The sequence below is a fragment of the Molothrus aeneus genome, chromosome 3, assembly GCF_037042795.1.
Source record: "Molothrus aeneus isolate 106 chromosome 3, BPBGC_Maene_1.0, whole genome shotgun sequence".
Lineage (NCBI taxonomy): Eukaryota > Metazoa > Chordata > Aves > Passeriformes > Icteridae > Molothrus > Molothrus aeneus.
The window spans coordinates 19,933,026-19,948,337 of record NC_089648.1 but is presented as its reverse complement, the minus strand read 5'-3'; the positions used below and the strand labels follow the sequence as shown (position 1 = coordinate 19,948,337).

Genomic DNA, 15,312 nt, shown 5'->3' with positions numbered 1-15,312 from the left:
CTTCAATAAACGATGAAACAAATTTTCTACTTGGAGCCACACCTGACATCCTGGGGACCTTTAGCAACAGTTAGACTGAATGCTGCATATGGTTCGTGTGAATGATGTTTAAGAAAGTAAGAATTATTGGGAATGCTAGTTTTCATTTACAAATTTAAAGAAGGTATGTTCTTTCAAACCTTCTGGAACATTTCAGGTACAATTATTCAATTGTTTGAGACCCAAGTAATTTTGGTTCAGGTCTGTAGGCACTTCCATCATCAGTGACCATCTGTAAAGTACTGTGAAAATTTACAACATTATATAAATGCCATGTGTCCTAATTACTAACTTACCACTTTACCTTTATTTGTACATTTACTGTTTTGGACAGGAAATAGAGAGAGAGGAAATAACTGTGCTTCAAAAGAGAATATGTTATGAAGAGATGACTTTTTTAGAAGACTTCTTAAACACAGCAATAAGGAAAATGCTTTATCTTAGAACAAAAGCATGGTGACTCCAGAATATTGCATCACCAAATGAGGAACCCACAAGCAAGACATAACTTTTACTGTAAGTACTGCTACTGAAGACAAATACATTATTTAGTTAGCTTTAACAGTTTTAATCAGTCTCCATTACAGATTTTCTGGACACTTCACCTTCATTTTTTTAATGACCATACATTCTTTTTGGAGTGTTTTTGTTCAACTCTGACCTTGATTTCAAGATTTCATTCTCTTACCTGAAAGGAAGAATTTCCTTTCAGGAAAGGGAATGAAATCCAGCAATTTCAATGAGAAAATGGGGATCAATTAGGCAAGCTTTGGTCCGTATTCCTTCACTTCAAGTCATCCCAGTTTGGGGATTTTCCAGTTTATCTGTCCTATCAGTTTTTTTCTTTTTTTTTTTTTTTTGAAGCTTCAATTCTTCTGTTTAACATCTGTCTTGTTGTTTCCATTCCTTCCCAGATTTTAGGGATTTCTCTTTGAGTGGTTTTGACAAGTTTTGGTCCTTCTCACTTCACCAAATTTAATCTCAGTACCCTTAGTTGTAGTCACACCATTTCAATTTTCAGGGTGTTTCAATTTTATTTTTGAATGACCATATCACTTTTCTGAAGTGCTTATTCAACTCTGTCTTCTGATTTCAAGATTTCATTCCCTGAAAAGGAAACAAAATTCTTCCTTCCAGAAAAGGGAATGAAATCTTGTGATTTCAATGAGGATCAATTGGGCAAGCTTTGGTCCATACTTCTGCCTTTTAGGTCATCCCATTGGCTTTTCCTGTTTTTATGCCCTCTAAGCTTTCATTCTCTTTTTTATTTTCAAGTTTCAATTCTTCTGTTTTCTCTTCTTTCTCTTTATTTCCCTTTCTTCCCAGATTTTAGGGATTTCAATGGGAATAATTTTAGCAAATTTTGGTCTTTCTCACTTCACCACATTTCCTCTCAGTACCATTGGTTGTAGTCACTCCATGTAAAATTTTCAGGATTTTTCAATTTCATTTTTGAATGACCATATCTCTTTTCTGGAGTGTTTGTTCAACCCTGTCTTTTGATTTCAAGATTTCATTCCCTGAAAAGGAAAGGAGAGGAAGAATTTTCTTTCAGGGGAGGGAATGAAATCTTGAAATTTCAATGAGGATCAATTGGGCAAACTTTGGTCCGTATTCCTACACTTCAGGTCTTCCCATTGGCTTTTTCCGTTTATCTGTCTTATCGTTTTTTGCTGTTTTTTTTTTTTTTTAATTTCATTTTTTTTGTTTCACATCTGTCTCTTTGTTTCCCTTTTTTCCCAGAGTTTAGGGATTTCAGCTGGATTAATTTTGGCAAGTTTTGGTCCTCACTTCACCACATTTCATCTCAATACCATTGGAATTTCATTTTTGAATGACCATATCTTCTTTGGGGAGGGTTTGTTCAACTCTGTCTTTTGCTTTCAGGATTTCCTTCCCTTTCCTGGAAGGAAGGATATCCTTTCAGGGGAGGGAATGAAATCTTGAAATTTAAATGAAGATCAATTCGGCAAGCTTTGGTCCATATTCCTGCACTTCAGGTCATCCCATTGGCTTTTGCTGTTTATCTGTCCTACTGTCCTATCATTTTTTGGTTTTTGTGGTTTTTTTTGTTTGTTTGGTTTTTTTTAAATTTCAATTCTTTTGTTTCGCATCTGTCTCTGTTTCCCTTTCTTTCCAGAATTTAGGGATTTCAGTTGGATTAATTTTGGCAAGTTTTGGTCCTTCTCACTGCACCACATTTCATCCTTGAACCATTGGGTGTAGTCACTCAGTTTCAAATTTTCTGTATTTTTCAGTTTCCTTTTTGAATGATGCTATGTCCTTTTTGGAGTGTTTGTTCAACTCTGTCCTCTGATTTCAACGCGGATGAATTGGTCAAGCTTTGGTACATATTCTTGGCCTTCATGTCATCCCTTTGGCTTTTCTTATTTTCATGTCGTTTCTGTTTGATTTTTTAAAATATTTCAGTTCTTCTGTTGCCCTTCTGTCTCTTTCTTTGCTTTTCTTCCCTGATTTTAAGGATTTCAAATGGAAGAATTTTGGCATGTTTTTGGCTATTTCCCTGCACCCAATTTCATCTCAGTAATTGTTGAGTAGGTGTTGAACCATCTTTACATGGTGAGCTAGAATACAGAACTAGATAATTGATTAAGAATTAAATTTTAGGAAATGCTGGAATAACATACATAGCCATTTTAAATAGGTATGTCCTATTTTTGTTGATGTGTTTCCTTCAAAATGTCAATTTTGTGGGAAGGTCTCTTTTGTCACAACCCTTGTGTATTTATTTTATGTTTCCTATATCTGCATGGTATTTTGGAAAAGTAGACCAGTTATCCAGTATATTGTTCTTGAGAATGCTTATTTGGGAAGCTGGAGAGATCTGTAACTTCACCCTGATCACAAATATCACTTTTATACTGTGCATATGTTACATGTAGCAGATTAATTTGAAGCTTGGAAATTAAGAAACTGATGAATAGAGTGATCTTTTTCTAGAAAAATGACACTTTAAACCATGCTTTCATTTAAACGCCTTAACATTGAATAGTTACTATCGCAGTCAGATGTTGGAAGTCTGTGTTTTTATGTAGGAATAATCAGCAGGTATGTAAGTTTGGACTGCAAAGTTTTCTCAGGCCCTGAGGACATCACAGTTGAAATCTTAGAAAGAAAAAATTATTGCTTCAGTGTTTAGACCACATGAAACAGGAAAACCTGTTTGCAGATTTGTCAGATAAGGGACAGTAATTTGTACTGTAGTTTCTGAATTGGAGATGAGTCTTATGAATTACTAGAAGAAGGAGGTGGGTTCAGAGTATTTCCCTTTTCTGAGGATTTTTTTGGTCTTTTTTTTCCTCCCCAGAAATTTAGAAAATGCTTCTTCCACTGTTATGTATGTAGTTTTTGTTTTTAAGCAGGAATTTTCTCCTGCTTGTCTTCAGTCCTCACATAAGGGTAAAGACCATCTTGAGTAACAAATAATCTTGGATTGGGCATGAAGAGCTTAGTACCTTCACAGTGGAACCTTTAGCGCTGTGCAACAGAACTCTATTCTCTGATGCAGTTCTGTTGATTGCAGAGTTTTGTGTCTTCTTTTGCATCACTGTAAAAATTTTTTGCATCACTGCTGTTCAAAATTTCTGCAAGTGAACTAGAATTTTTCTTTCTTTTGGATGTTTAATCATGCTGAAGTGATGCCTTCCAAAATACTTAACCCTCTTAACTGAAGGGTCACTTTTCCTTGAAATAATAGAACTGTAACCTTAGACTAATTTTACTGCGTTAATGTGTGTACCATAGAGATGGATGTTCAGTTTGGAGTTACTGATTAAAAGGTCCCAGCCTGCTGGTGATTTCTCCTTATTATACTTCCTTTCCTCCTCTGTTGTCTCTGAGTTATCAGTGATTATGTACTTTTCTTTAGATTTAGTTTAACCCTGCTTTCTCAAGCAATGTCAGAGGCTTAAGATAACTCGTCAATCATGAACATTAAAGCTGAAGAATGAGCAGTTTTACTTCCTTAGGAAGATAATGCACTCAGTCATTCATTTTTAAATACTGGAAACAGTTGTTTTCTATCAGGTTTTTTTCTATGATCAGTTTTATTTTTTCCCATGGTTCTAGAAAGTATGGAAAACAGCTGAGGTAAGGTATACTAAAGTAATAGATTGCTGTAGCATGCAAGTGTAGCTGTTCCACTGCTTGAGGCACCACTATAAAATCATGACAAATGAAGAATACATTTGCAAAGTCTAAAGGAGACCTCAGGCAGGTTGAATGTAATTATGTAGCTAGAATTCAAGTAAGGCCCCAGGACCACCTGCGAAGGAATGTGTTGCTCACTGTTAGTAGGGTGCCAGGCAGGAATTATGTTTATTTACTAGATAGAGTAACCTACAGTGCAGCCATAATTTAGAATGATAGAGTACTAAAGAGAAAAACATACTGTGTGAGTAATTTTCAACCTATAAAGCATAATGGAATAGAGCCATCATGCTGTATTATGCAATCTGCATTTTATAGAATGTGAGAATATAAATTCACCTATTAGGAGAAATTGCACCAACTTAATGTTCAAAACCAAAAAGTATTTTTCAAAAGTAAAAGGAAGAAAGTAGCACCTCTGTCTTCTCTGAAATGGGAGTTTCATATAGGAGCTTGGATTAGTGGAACATAAGCCTTTTCTTTATCTTATCTTTGGCACTAAATCTATTGGAAAATATTGGAATATATCTCAAAAGAAAGTTGCTGCACCATAGGAATGTGGGGGTAAATACCATAAAACCCTTTAAATATGAAAAAGAAAGCATAATGCAAACAAGCCAACAGAATCAGATAGATTTGAAGGTTGTGTGTAATGAACATTTAATATGTACATCCTTAGGGTTATTGATGCTATTTTAGTATTTACATGATAGTTGTTTCCAGAAAAGACATATTCTAAAATGAGAAAGGTGAACCAAGAATAGAAATAAGGAAAAATCATAAACAGTCTAATAGCACAAAATGCAACTCAACATCTTTCTCTGAGGATGTTGGGGAAGCTGAGGTAAAAGTCTTTTATGAGAATGGAAGGAAAAAATATTTCTGGTACTTCTGAATGCCTTAGAAATAGGTATTATGTTGGAAAGTGAAGGAGAAAGAGTAAAAGACTGCGCCAGAACTGGCAGTCATTCTAATTTTTCACCTTGCAAATATTTTTTAGAACAACCTAGGTCATGCTCCAGCCAAATGAATAATGTTTTATTCCTGTAGCCTCTGTTTCATTGGCCTTCAGCCCTTCTAGTTTTCTAGATTAGTTTAGGAGCTGCATCAATACATACAGCCATGCATTTGTCAGCCACCTACAGCTGTACTTAGTTTTCAAAGATTATTTAAATTTATGTATGCTTACTATGTGTGTTTGATGTTTCTCCTGGACCTTGGTGAGAATTCCACTTGGTCAAGATCTTGAATTTGGAAGTATACCAAGTGTAGGAACAAGGGAAAGTTGAAAAATGTCTGGAAGAAGATAATGTGTCAGAGTTTGGAAAAGATTGAGCAAAAAAACAGATGGAAATTAATTCCCAATACTTGTCAAGGATAAAGTCAAAAAGATCTGCGCTACTGACAAAGCATGTTTGAAGATTTGAGAGGCATCATGTTGAGATTAAGCAGACTTTTCATACTTTTATTTTAATATGATTGATTGACATAGACAAAATAGATGGTAGTTTAACTTTCTTGTTTGTATAACCACTTCCCATCTAAACTAATCTGCAATTAAAAGAGTGGATTTACTTCCTATACCCCTTTTGGAAGAGAAAGGAACCACTCTCTGCTGGCAGGCAAATTGACATAACATTCAACACAGTATAATGCTGAAGTCTTGTATGATGTGGTAAGCCACAAAATAACATGAAGACAAATACCCTTTTAGCTTCCTTCCACTGTTTTATTTATTACATCCTTTATTTTTCACTGGTGGAGAGGAAAAAGAAGTACATGATTTAAAGTAGTTATGATCACTTTTAAGCAGTTTCAAGTTTTGAGACAATACTTTCTACATGTAAATGCATAGAGTTGTCCATCTATAATTTTCTGACTTACTCAAAGAGAGCCTGTCTTTCTAAAGGGAGGTCAGAGTGAGGTGGGAGAGGGATATTTTTATTGCTGCAGTATTTCCTGTAAAGATAAAATGCATGTTCAGGATGCAATATAGTAAACTCCACAGCACAATTTTGCTTGTTTTTTTTTTCTGCTTCCTCTTTCATAGTCTCAAGAGTTTAGGCCAAGAGCTAGAACTTTTCCTAACTGTTGTGTTGGCTCATGTTGGCTAATAAAACCAAAAAGTTTGGGAAGGATCTGTTTCCTGTTGATATAAACAATCCAAAATCTTTGGGCAAAATTGTCCAATGTGATTTTTCAGAATAAGTACTGAGTAAAAATTGCCTGTAACTTTTGAATTTTGACCTTCAAAAGCATTGCTGCATTAGCACTCTCCTAAACCAAAATCAGTGGTAACAGTTGTGGGACACCAGCCTACCTTCAGTGCTCAGCTTCAGATCCAGTGCTTTGGAAGGAGATGGAGTTTGGCTTTATTTGGTCACTGTTTATTGTTTGAAATGGCATGAGCAGGACTGAGTGGACTAAGTGGATGCTCTATTCTCCATAAATGACTGTAACTGAGATAGACAAAGTGCTGCCGTGCAGGTGTGTGAGGATACAGTGAAAAGCAAGGGGTTCTGGTGGTGGGAACAAGGTGTCCCAATGCACCAGCAGTGGCTGTGATGTTCCTTATAAATTCTCATCAGGCTGAACAAAAACATTGGATCACATGTCTGGGAGCTCTTGTATTTTGTTGTGCAGTCGCCATAACTCCAGCACCCTGCCCATGTGTAGACACCAAAGCTGTTGGTTCACTAGCTCTTAAATTCTACAGTAGACTTCCACAAGCCCTTGGATTTTGTACAGTACATTTCAATGAGCTCTCAAGTCCTACAGCAGCCTTCTCGAGGTCCTGGCTCACAAGCCACAACACACTGCCACAATCTCCCTACTCCCACAATGAATTTCAGTTTGGAGCATGGGGTAGATCGTGACAGCCGTGTGTGGCCCAGGCAAACCAAAGGAGGAGAGAAAAAAAGACAGAAAAGGGAGAAAGAACAAAGAATATCAGCAGTGCTTAGCTCTGATGTTGATCCTGCCATGTGAATGGTCCAGAGCTGGGGGTGTGAGGCAGAAGTGAAAGAGAGCAAGGGGGCCTAATCCCCTTTCTTTTGCACACCTCGTATGCAGACCAGATAATTCATGCATTTTATTCACCCGTACAAAGCCAGCCCTTAGAGCCCTCCTCCAGGAAGTGAGTTGAGGGGGTTGGACTGAGCAAGGGTCTCAAGATGAGCAGTCTCAGGGCAGGGCTACACCACCTCTGTGGGACCCCCTCCTCCCATTACATCTTTCCTGCCATAACAGTCAGAAGGTTTGACCCAAAACACACTTATTTCTGGTTCTTTTCACAAGGTGAGTGGCCCAGACCAGCGGTGACAAGGCTGTGACATTTAGTGCTCAGTCTGTATGGTCTGGGGAAAAAGAGAGAAGAATGGAGTACTTATCTAGGCAAACTAATCTGTGTTGTCAAAAAGAGACAGAGCTTTCTGCAGGGAGCTCTTCAACTCCTGCCTCTGTCAAACTACACCAAACTGACATTTGTACAACTCTCTAACTTTTGACACCTGTATACTTTCTGTGCTTAAAGTAAAGCAATCCCACTTCAGTAAAATAGGAGAAAATTCTGGCAGGAAAAGTCTGGATTTTTTACTTTAATATTTTTCTGGAGTTTTACTTTAATCTTTTTTGCTGAAATGCTGATAATTTACAGAGCATTGTTAACAGTAAGCTTTTTTTCTTTATTAAGGTTTAGTGAAACCAGCATTCCAAAAGGAAAACTGTATTTTAATTCTTGAAATAAATCCATTGCATTGCAGGGACACTGCAATCTAAGTAATCAATGGTTTTTATTTTATTTTTTTAAAAAAGACTCGTGTTCTATGTAACACTGAAAGAGGTTTTAATAATTGCAGTCTAAAATATGCTTTAACACACATCCTGCCAGAATCTGGACTCAGAACAATAAAGACAGACTGTTCATACACATAAAAGCAAAATTCCTTTGCCAGTCAATAATGTTTCAAGCAGAAATCCATTTTCATGACTACATTTACTTTAGAAAAAATATGAAATCAAAAAGAGCACTCAAGATGCATGAAACAGAAAAAAACATTAAATTGCCAACTAGTGAGCTAGAAACATCAAATTTTGCAGATTTTAAGTTAAAATAAGTTTTAAAAAATCCCCGATATGTTTTTTAAAAGAAAAAGAACATCACTCCTTAGCTCCACAATGTCTAAAATGCTTTAACTAATGTTAAAGTTAAAAGGAAGATGTTTTTACCCCTACCTAGCATACATAATAAATACCAAGGTACATGGAGAACCTTTTTTTTCTTTGAATTAAAGCTAAGACTGCAGAGCTCCTTTATTTTCCTGAAAGAATAGACCTTTTGTAGCAGACAACTTCATATTTTGTGGCCAGGGGCCACAAAGTTGAATTTCCAGGCAGCTTTCTTGTTTTAAGTATGGAGTCACATCTTCAATTCTGGCTTAGGAAATGGATTTACAAACAAGTGACAATGGCAGAAGTCTGCTTTGAAGTCTGCTTCCAGCAGGCAGGAAACTGTGTTCTGGAAATGTGTTCTCTGTGTAGGGCTGTGCTCTAGAAGTGTATTGTCTGTGTAGGGCTGTGTTCAAACGTGAGGCCACAGGGCTGGTAAATCTCTAGTGCCAGAGAGTGTTAACAGCAAAATGTGTCCATGTAAAGTTGGTTCATATGCTCTGCCTCTTTTCAGTAAAAAATAGGATATTTTAAGTTTTGATTTAAAAAAAAAAATTATTTAATGCATTTATAGACCCACAAACATCACTTTCCAGCTAATGGAAACTCCTTTGAAATGTGTTAAAATTTGTCACAAAGAATCAAAGGTTGGTTTCATTGCTACAGGGAATTTGTTCTTTGAAACAATACCCAAAATAATTCTGATGCCTAGAAATTAGATATATGTTAATAAAATGTTATCAAAACCTGGAGGTTTGGGGTCAAATAAAATTATTATAATCATTTGGAATGTCCTTGATAAAGGGATTTTCTGGGAGATCAGTAGATCCCACACAACTTGTTTAAACATTAACCTGACTCTGTTAGATGAAGAATGCCTATTGCTGGTTACATGTAACAAACCCCCATAATTTCCATTTAATTTTGAGCATGGCAATGAAGCAATTTAAAAGCCCCAAATATATCCTAACATCTCTTTGCATCTTGATTAAGTTTTTGTCCTAATCTTGGAATCTTCACAAGTTAAAACAGTCACTTATTTAAAAGCTTGATGGCTAAACTAGGAAAGTATTTTATTTACTTTGGAATCAGAATTCAGATTAAAATATAATGTTTTTTACTGATGGCATGCGGTGAGAAGAGAAGCCCAGAGAAGAACAACATTTTTTCCACAAAATAAATTGGTAGTTTTAGTTGTTGTTGTTGTACTGGGACAATGTATTGGACACAAATAGATCAACTGCAAAACAATTTAGGGAAGCTCATATGTTAATTTTGTATGTTTATACTAAAAAAAAATGGTATGTGTAGGTTATTAAAGAGAAATATTATTTTGTCTCATTCTCTCCCTCACAGATTTGGAGTAATATATGCTGTATCATATTATAAACTGTCTGTTAATACCGGAAAAAAAATTTTTTTTTTAATCATTTGAATAATGGAGTGTTGCTAGCTAAACTGATCATTTGAAAATTCATTGAGTTGCACAGTAACCATCGAATCTCCAGTTTTATTATCCTTTATGTCACTGAAAAATGCTTGTTGTTGTGTTGTTCTCTTTTCATTTTCATGGTGTTCCAAACCAGAAATGTATCGCTGTCTAAAAGGTTGTTGGAAGGTAATAGAGAAAGGCAAGTGAGAGGTCAAATCTCTTGCAAACTGGTAAAATGAATAACTTAAATTTAAATAGAAACCACATTGCATGACCAGAGGTATAGACTATATGGGTTGTAGTATGATTTATAAAATTAAGAATGTTATCATTAAGGGTTCTTGGAACTATAGCATTCATGAATAAGGCAAAGTTCGCACTGACTTGCCTTTAGATGTGTGCTGGATTCTTGGTTGGTTGAGTTAAGGACGTCTGCTTGGATTTCCTCTGCTCTATCTAATATTTCCTTCATTTGTTCCCACTCTGAACAAAAATACATGCACAAAACAAAAACTCACTGGGAAACGTGCCTAATAAAGATTTTGTCTTGCTAATGTTGCCATTATTCCCTCAAATAGATCTTTCAATTTTCCCACCTCCCATTTGCTTTATATTTGTTCACAAAACAATCATATTGTGAGCACTCAGGTACACGAGGGAAAGTTGGTAGAATGGTGAAGCAAGTGTTGGCACCACATTTTGTTTCCTCAGGCTTGTAACTCTACCTCTAAAGAACTCTCTGGAGGCTGCTGCACGATCCCTTCAAAATCTTGTTCTGTTCCCATTCCTTGGTTGACAAGGATACATTCAGGGAACGTAGAACCACCCCTGAAGTGGCAGGAGGGATGGAGGGGACTGTACCAGAGGTTGTGCAGGTTGATCTTTGTCACACAGAAGACAAGAGCTCAGATCATATCCCCAGCCATAAACACATGGCTTGAGGTTGTGCAGCCTCAATAGCTCTGAGGGTTGAATCTTCACCCCCTTTGGGAGAGCTCTCACGGTGTGAGACAATGAGGCAGTGGCAGCTGCTTGTTGTACCTGTGAACCCATCCACGGGGCAGAACAGATCTGCCTTCGCTCCAGTGTTCCTCTCATGTGAACAAGGCAGAGCCCTGAACTCGTGGTCACATATTTGTATGAGATTATATTTGGTTATTACAACACCACAGCTGCCCAAACTGCCTCTGGCCAGATCTCCAGAAGAAAGGCAGGCAGATCAGCAGGGTCCATCTGTAACATGCATGTTACTGGCTGAACCTTGTGTACGTAGTCTGATCTCTCCCAGAATAAGTATTTGCTTCTGACAAGGTCTAGGCAGGCAGAAATGAAACACTGGAGCTGAGTGCAGTATTTTGAAAATCACAATTAACTTATATTACAAAATTTTTGTAAAGATGTACTTCCACAGTAACTTTGGCTATTGCAAAGAACAAAATAGAATTTGCAGATTTAGAGAGGTGATTCTGGCCTTCTACTATTCTCAGCTGAGACCCCACCTGGAGTGTTACACCCAGCTCTGGGGTCCTCAGCACAGGAAGGACATGGACTTGTTGGAGCAATTCCAGAGGCAGTCACCAAGGTGATAGGAGGGATGGGGCACCTGTCCTGCAAGGAAAGTCTGAGAGAACTTGGTTTTTTCATCCTGGAAAAGGCTTTGGAGTGGCCTGATTACAACCTGCACCTGAAGGGAACCCAAAAGAAAGATGGACAGAGAATTTTTACAGCCGTATGTAGAGACATGGCTTCAAACAGAGAGAATAGGTTTAGATTAGATGATAGGAAGAAATTCTTTACTATGAGGGTGGTGAGGCACTGGAACAGGTTGACCAGAGAAGCTGTGGATGTCCCATCCCAGGAAGTGTTCAAGGCCAGGCTGGATGGAGCTCTCCGCAGCCTGGTCTAGTGGAAGGCGTCCTGCACACGGCAGGGGGGATGGAACTATGTGGTCTTTAAGGTCCCTTCCAATGCAAACCATTCTATGAATCTATGAAGTGATATCTACTACTACTAAACTTTTCCTGAGGCCTTTTGTAGGATGCTCTGGTGCTTCAGATAAGACATTGACTACTTTCAAATGTCACTGTAATATTTTTAAGGAATTTTGAAAACCATCAGTCATGAAGAGTATAAAACCCCCACAACTGCATATGTAATCTGAAGTGCAAAGGTGTACATACAGAAATAATGTGGTGAAAAATGATAAGCATTCTCACACTTTTGCCACAATTGGGTATCTTCAAGGCACATCAGCAAACAAGGGTGAGACACTCAGGACATATCACATGCTACTGCTTCCCTTGTTCTTTGTATGTGCTGCTTGTGGTTGAGTCCTTTTTGAGCCTGTGAAGTTGCTACCTGAAGGGAAAGCTGTGGCTTTACAGTGGTTCTGTGAGTTACTGAGAAAGGGCCACTCTCAGCCTGTGAAAGAAGGGCCACAAAACCAAAGGAGAAAGTGACAATATATATCCTTTTCAAGGTGGGGCAGAATTATTGCCTTTGCCAAAGTGTATGATACAATAGTAAAATTAATTGTAAAACTCAATTGAGATCAGTGCTGAAGCTTAGTGAAACCAGTATTTCCCTGCAGATGTTTAACAAGACAGTCCTGGGCTCTGCACATGAACTGTGCTGCCATTTGCCTGTACAGCAAGTGTTCTGGGAATCTTGCTTACAACTACTGCAAGAGCATCGGTCCTTTTGCTGAATGAATACAGCCTGATATTAAAAATCCAAAAGAATGCGATATATAACCTCTGCCTTTCTGCCAAAGGTAATAAAGGATTAATTTAAGGAAAAAGGAATTTGTAGCAATTGGTATATTTCTGATATTCATCAACAATACATAACATATAAAAAAAATGCATCTGAAAATCCTTTATATGAATAAGAAGAAAAAACTGTTTTAGCATAAGTAAAATCCTCAGTGAGAAGAAACCATTTGTTACCCTCTTTGCAAAATACACATCTTTGGTCTTTTATGTGCTTCATTCCATTAATCTTGCCTTTATGCAGCCTGTAAGGAGGCTGGGATACTTGTATTCAAAAATCTAATTCAGGTTTCTATTCAACTGAGATGAGTATCCAGCTGAAGGGGACAGCCCCATTAAAAGATCACCCAGACTGCTATTGTGTGGTAAAAAGAAGGCACACAGATGAGGAATGAAGTCCTGTATAGAAGTCTTCTATAAGTTACAGATGCCACTGCTTCCATAGAAAGCTGAACCCTTGTGCAAGGATGAGAACATCCTCTTCACAAGTCTAAAGGCATGGAGTAGGGTGGCTTAAAAGATTGTATTTAAAACAGGTGGATGTGAAATGTCTCTCAATAGAGATATAGTGACAGGAAAGGAAAATGCTTCTATATATGGGAAATATTCTTATCAACAAGCTTTGCTAAAGTATTTGGGATTCCTAGTAAAAACTCTCCAGAAATCCTGGGTTGAGGTGTGGGTGGAGAACAGCTTCTCCACAAAAACTCAAGTGTATTCAAAGGTATAGGCAGACAGAACTGTGGATGCCTCCAGCTGTATGACTGGAGAGTGTTGTAAAGCAGCCTCTATGACAGATCTCTAGGCAAAAAATCACGAGCTCTTCAGTAGAGAAGAGCTTAACCTTCCTTGCACAGGTTAAGAATGGGGGAAAAGTCTATTGCTTTCTTTGCTTAACTCTCAAATATTCTTTCAAAATACTACATCTAGGTAGGCTTTTATCTGGAAACCTCTGTTTTGTTTTCTCAAAAATGTATTTACTGATCTATTGGGTACTACTCATCTATTGGGCACTGTGTACTTTTAAGGTAACATTAAAATGGGCATCAGAAATCTGTTTCCTAAAATCTGTGGGAAAAACGATGGGATGGGAACTTTGCTTTTACTGAGCTTATTCAACCTTTCAGAGAGCCTTAGCCATGCACAGTTTCTCTGCATGGATGTAATTATGCACTGTACTTTAGCTATGGATGTCTATTTGCATCTCTGCAGAGAGAGCACCTAGGGATTTAAAACATGCATGGAAGACCAATGCCCTCATCCAGGCTGGTGGCAGACAGAGTAAGGCATCAGGAATGCACATCTGGCAGACTGAGAACTAGGCTCTGCTTCTATTCTTTGCTGCCTTGATTTGGAGATGGTGAGAAGTTTTTTTGAGGTGTATTAAAATATCTTTGATGACAGAAGCCAGTTCTTCAAGGAAACAAACTTTGCTCACAGAAAAGCACTGGTCTAATTGAAGCTTCCCATGGGATCCTACATTTCAGCTCCACCTTGGAGATAATAGGGCAATGACTTGATACTGCCAGGCTAGCTAAGGTGCTGGATCAAGCAGAGTAAAACTGTCTCCTGACTGCTCAATATTCCAAGTGAGGGCCCTGACCTGCAGTAATCCATCTTCTGACTACCTGATTACCTGTGCAGTCAGTACACACACTTCCTTCTTATTTTAGTGCCAGCAGTTGCCTTCCTTTTTTTCCCCTCTTCATCAGCATTGGCCGCTGATGCCCTTTGATGAAAGAAGAAAAGGGTATTATTTATCCAAAGTGAGAAAAATAACTCTTAACAGCCAAGAAAATGGAGATGGAAAAGTCCTGAAAAGAAAATATTTAGATAACCAAGCAACTTGCAGTCAGCCCATACCCACTTTCCTGATTCATTTTCCTTGCTCTGTCCATAAACATCTATTTTGTTCCCTGTGGCTGCCCCAGAAAGGGTTTTCCTTCTATTCCCAATGATTTTTTTTTTCCATTTTCACATAGGACAAAGCACAACCTCTTCTGTAGTTTACAAGCACATACTATAAACAGAAATATATTGTAGCAGAAAGTAACCTTGCTAACATATGCAAATAGCAGAGAAGAATGTGAGGATTAGATTAGAAAGGGTAAAAATTGTTTAGTAATATGAAGAAGTAGCAAAAGCAGAAAAAGGGTGTTCCCACTGCTTTTTAAATCTGTCTTTAAATTATTTACTTGGCACTTTGACAGCTCACAATTTAAATTATTTCATTCATCTTAATATTTAATCACAGTTTTTAATTATACTAGTAACTTGAGGCTACTTTTTAATTCAGCAATAGCTTCATCTTCTATTAATAAATGGCACATACCCTTGGCCTTGACACTTACTTGCTGTGAGTGTTTCAGCTTTGGTAGAACATGCAGTTCAGGACACTGTTATTGCATCTTAAAGCTCAAATCTTCTTAAATTATCAGTACAGCATTTAACCCTGATGATAATAATTTAGCATAAAAATGTTCAGTCTTCACTGTAGTTCTTAATGCTACTGTTGCTAAAATTGCAGAAGATCAGAGAACAAGTACTTATAAGAAAATCTTACTCTGAAAAATATTCTTCCAGATGATTTTTCTTCTCAGTCTGGAGAAGAGACTGTCTGGTACCTGTGAGCTGTGGGCTGGAAGAATGTTACGTGTCTATGTGTGGCTGGCAGGGTTTGGGATGAAGGACTTGGGTTTTTTTTGAGCTGCATGCCAGATGAACTCCCTTGCT

At 37.6% G+C, this 15,312-nt stretch overlaps 1 protein-coding gene across 1 annotated transcript in view; it reads left to right on the top strand.

Annotated features, from left to right (window-relative positions):
- The first annotated feature begins 475 nt into the window (after nt 1-475).
- The window catches only part of KCNK2 (potassium two pore domain channel subfamily K member 2), a 106,868-nt gene continuing 92,031 nt past the window's right edge, over nt 476-15,312 (top strand). The window contains exon 1 of the mRNA XM_066546428.1: nt 476-555. Coding sequence (XP_066402525.1) covers nt 522-555 — 34 coding nt within the window. The 5' untranslated portion in view covers nt 476-521. The remainder of the gene's footprint in view (nt 556-15,312) is intronic.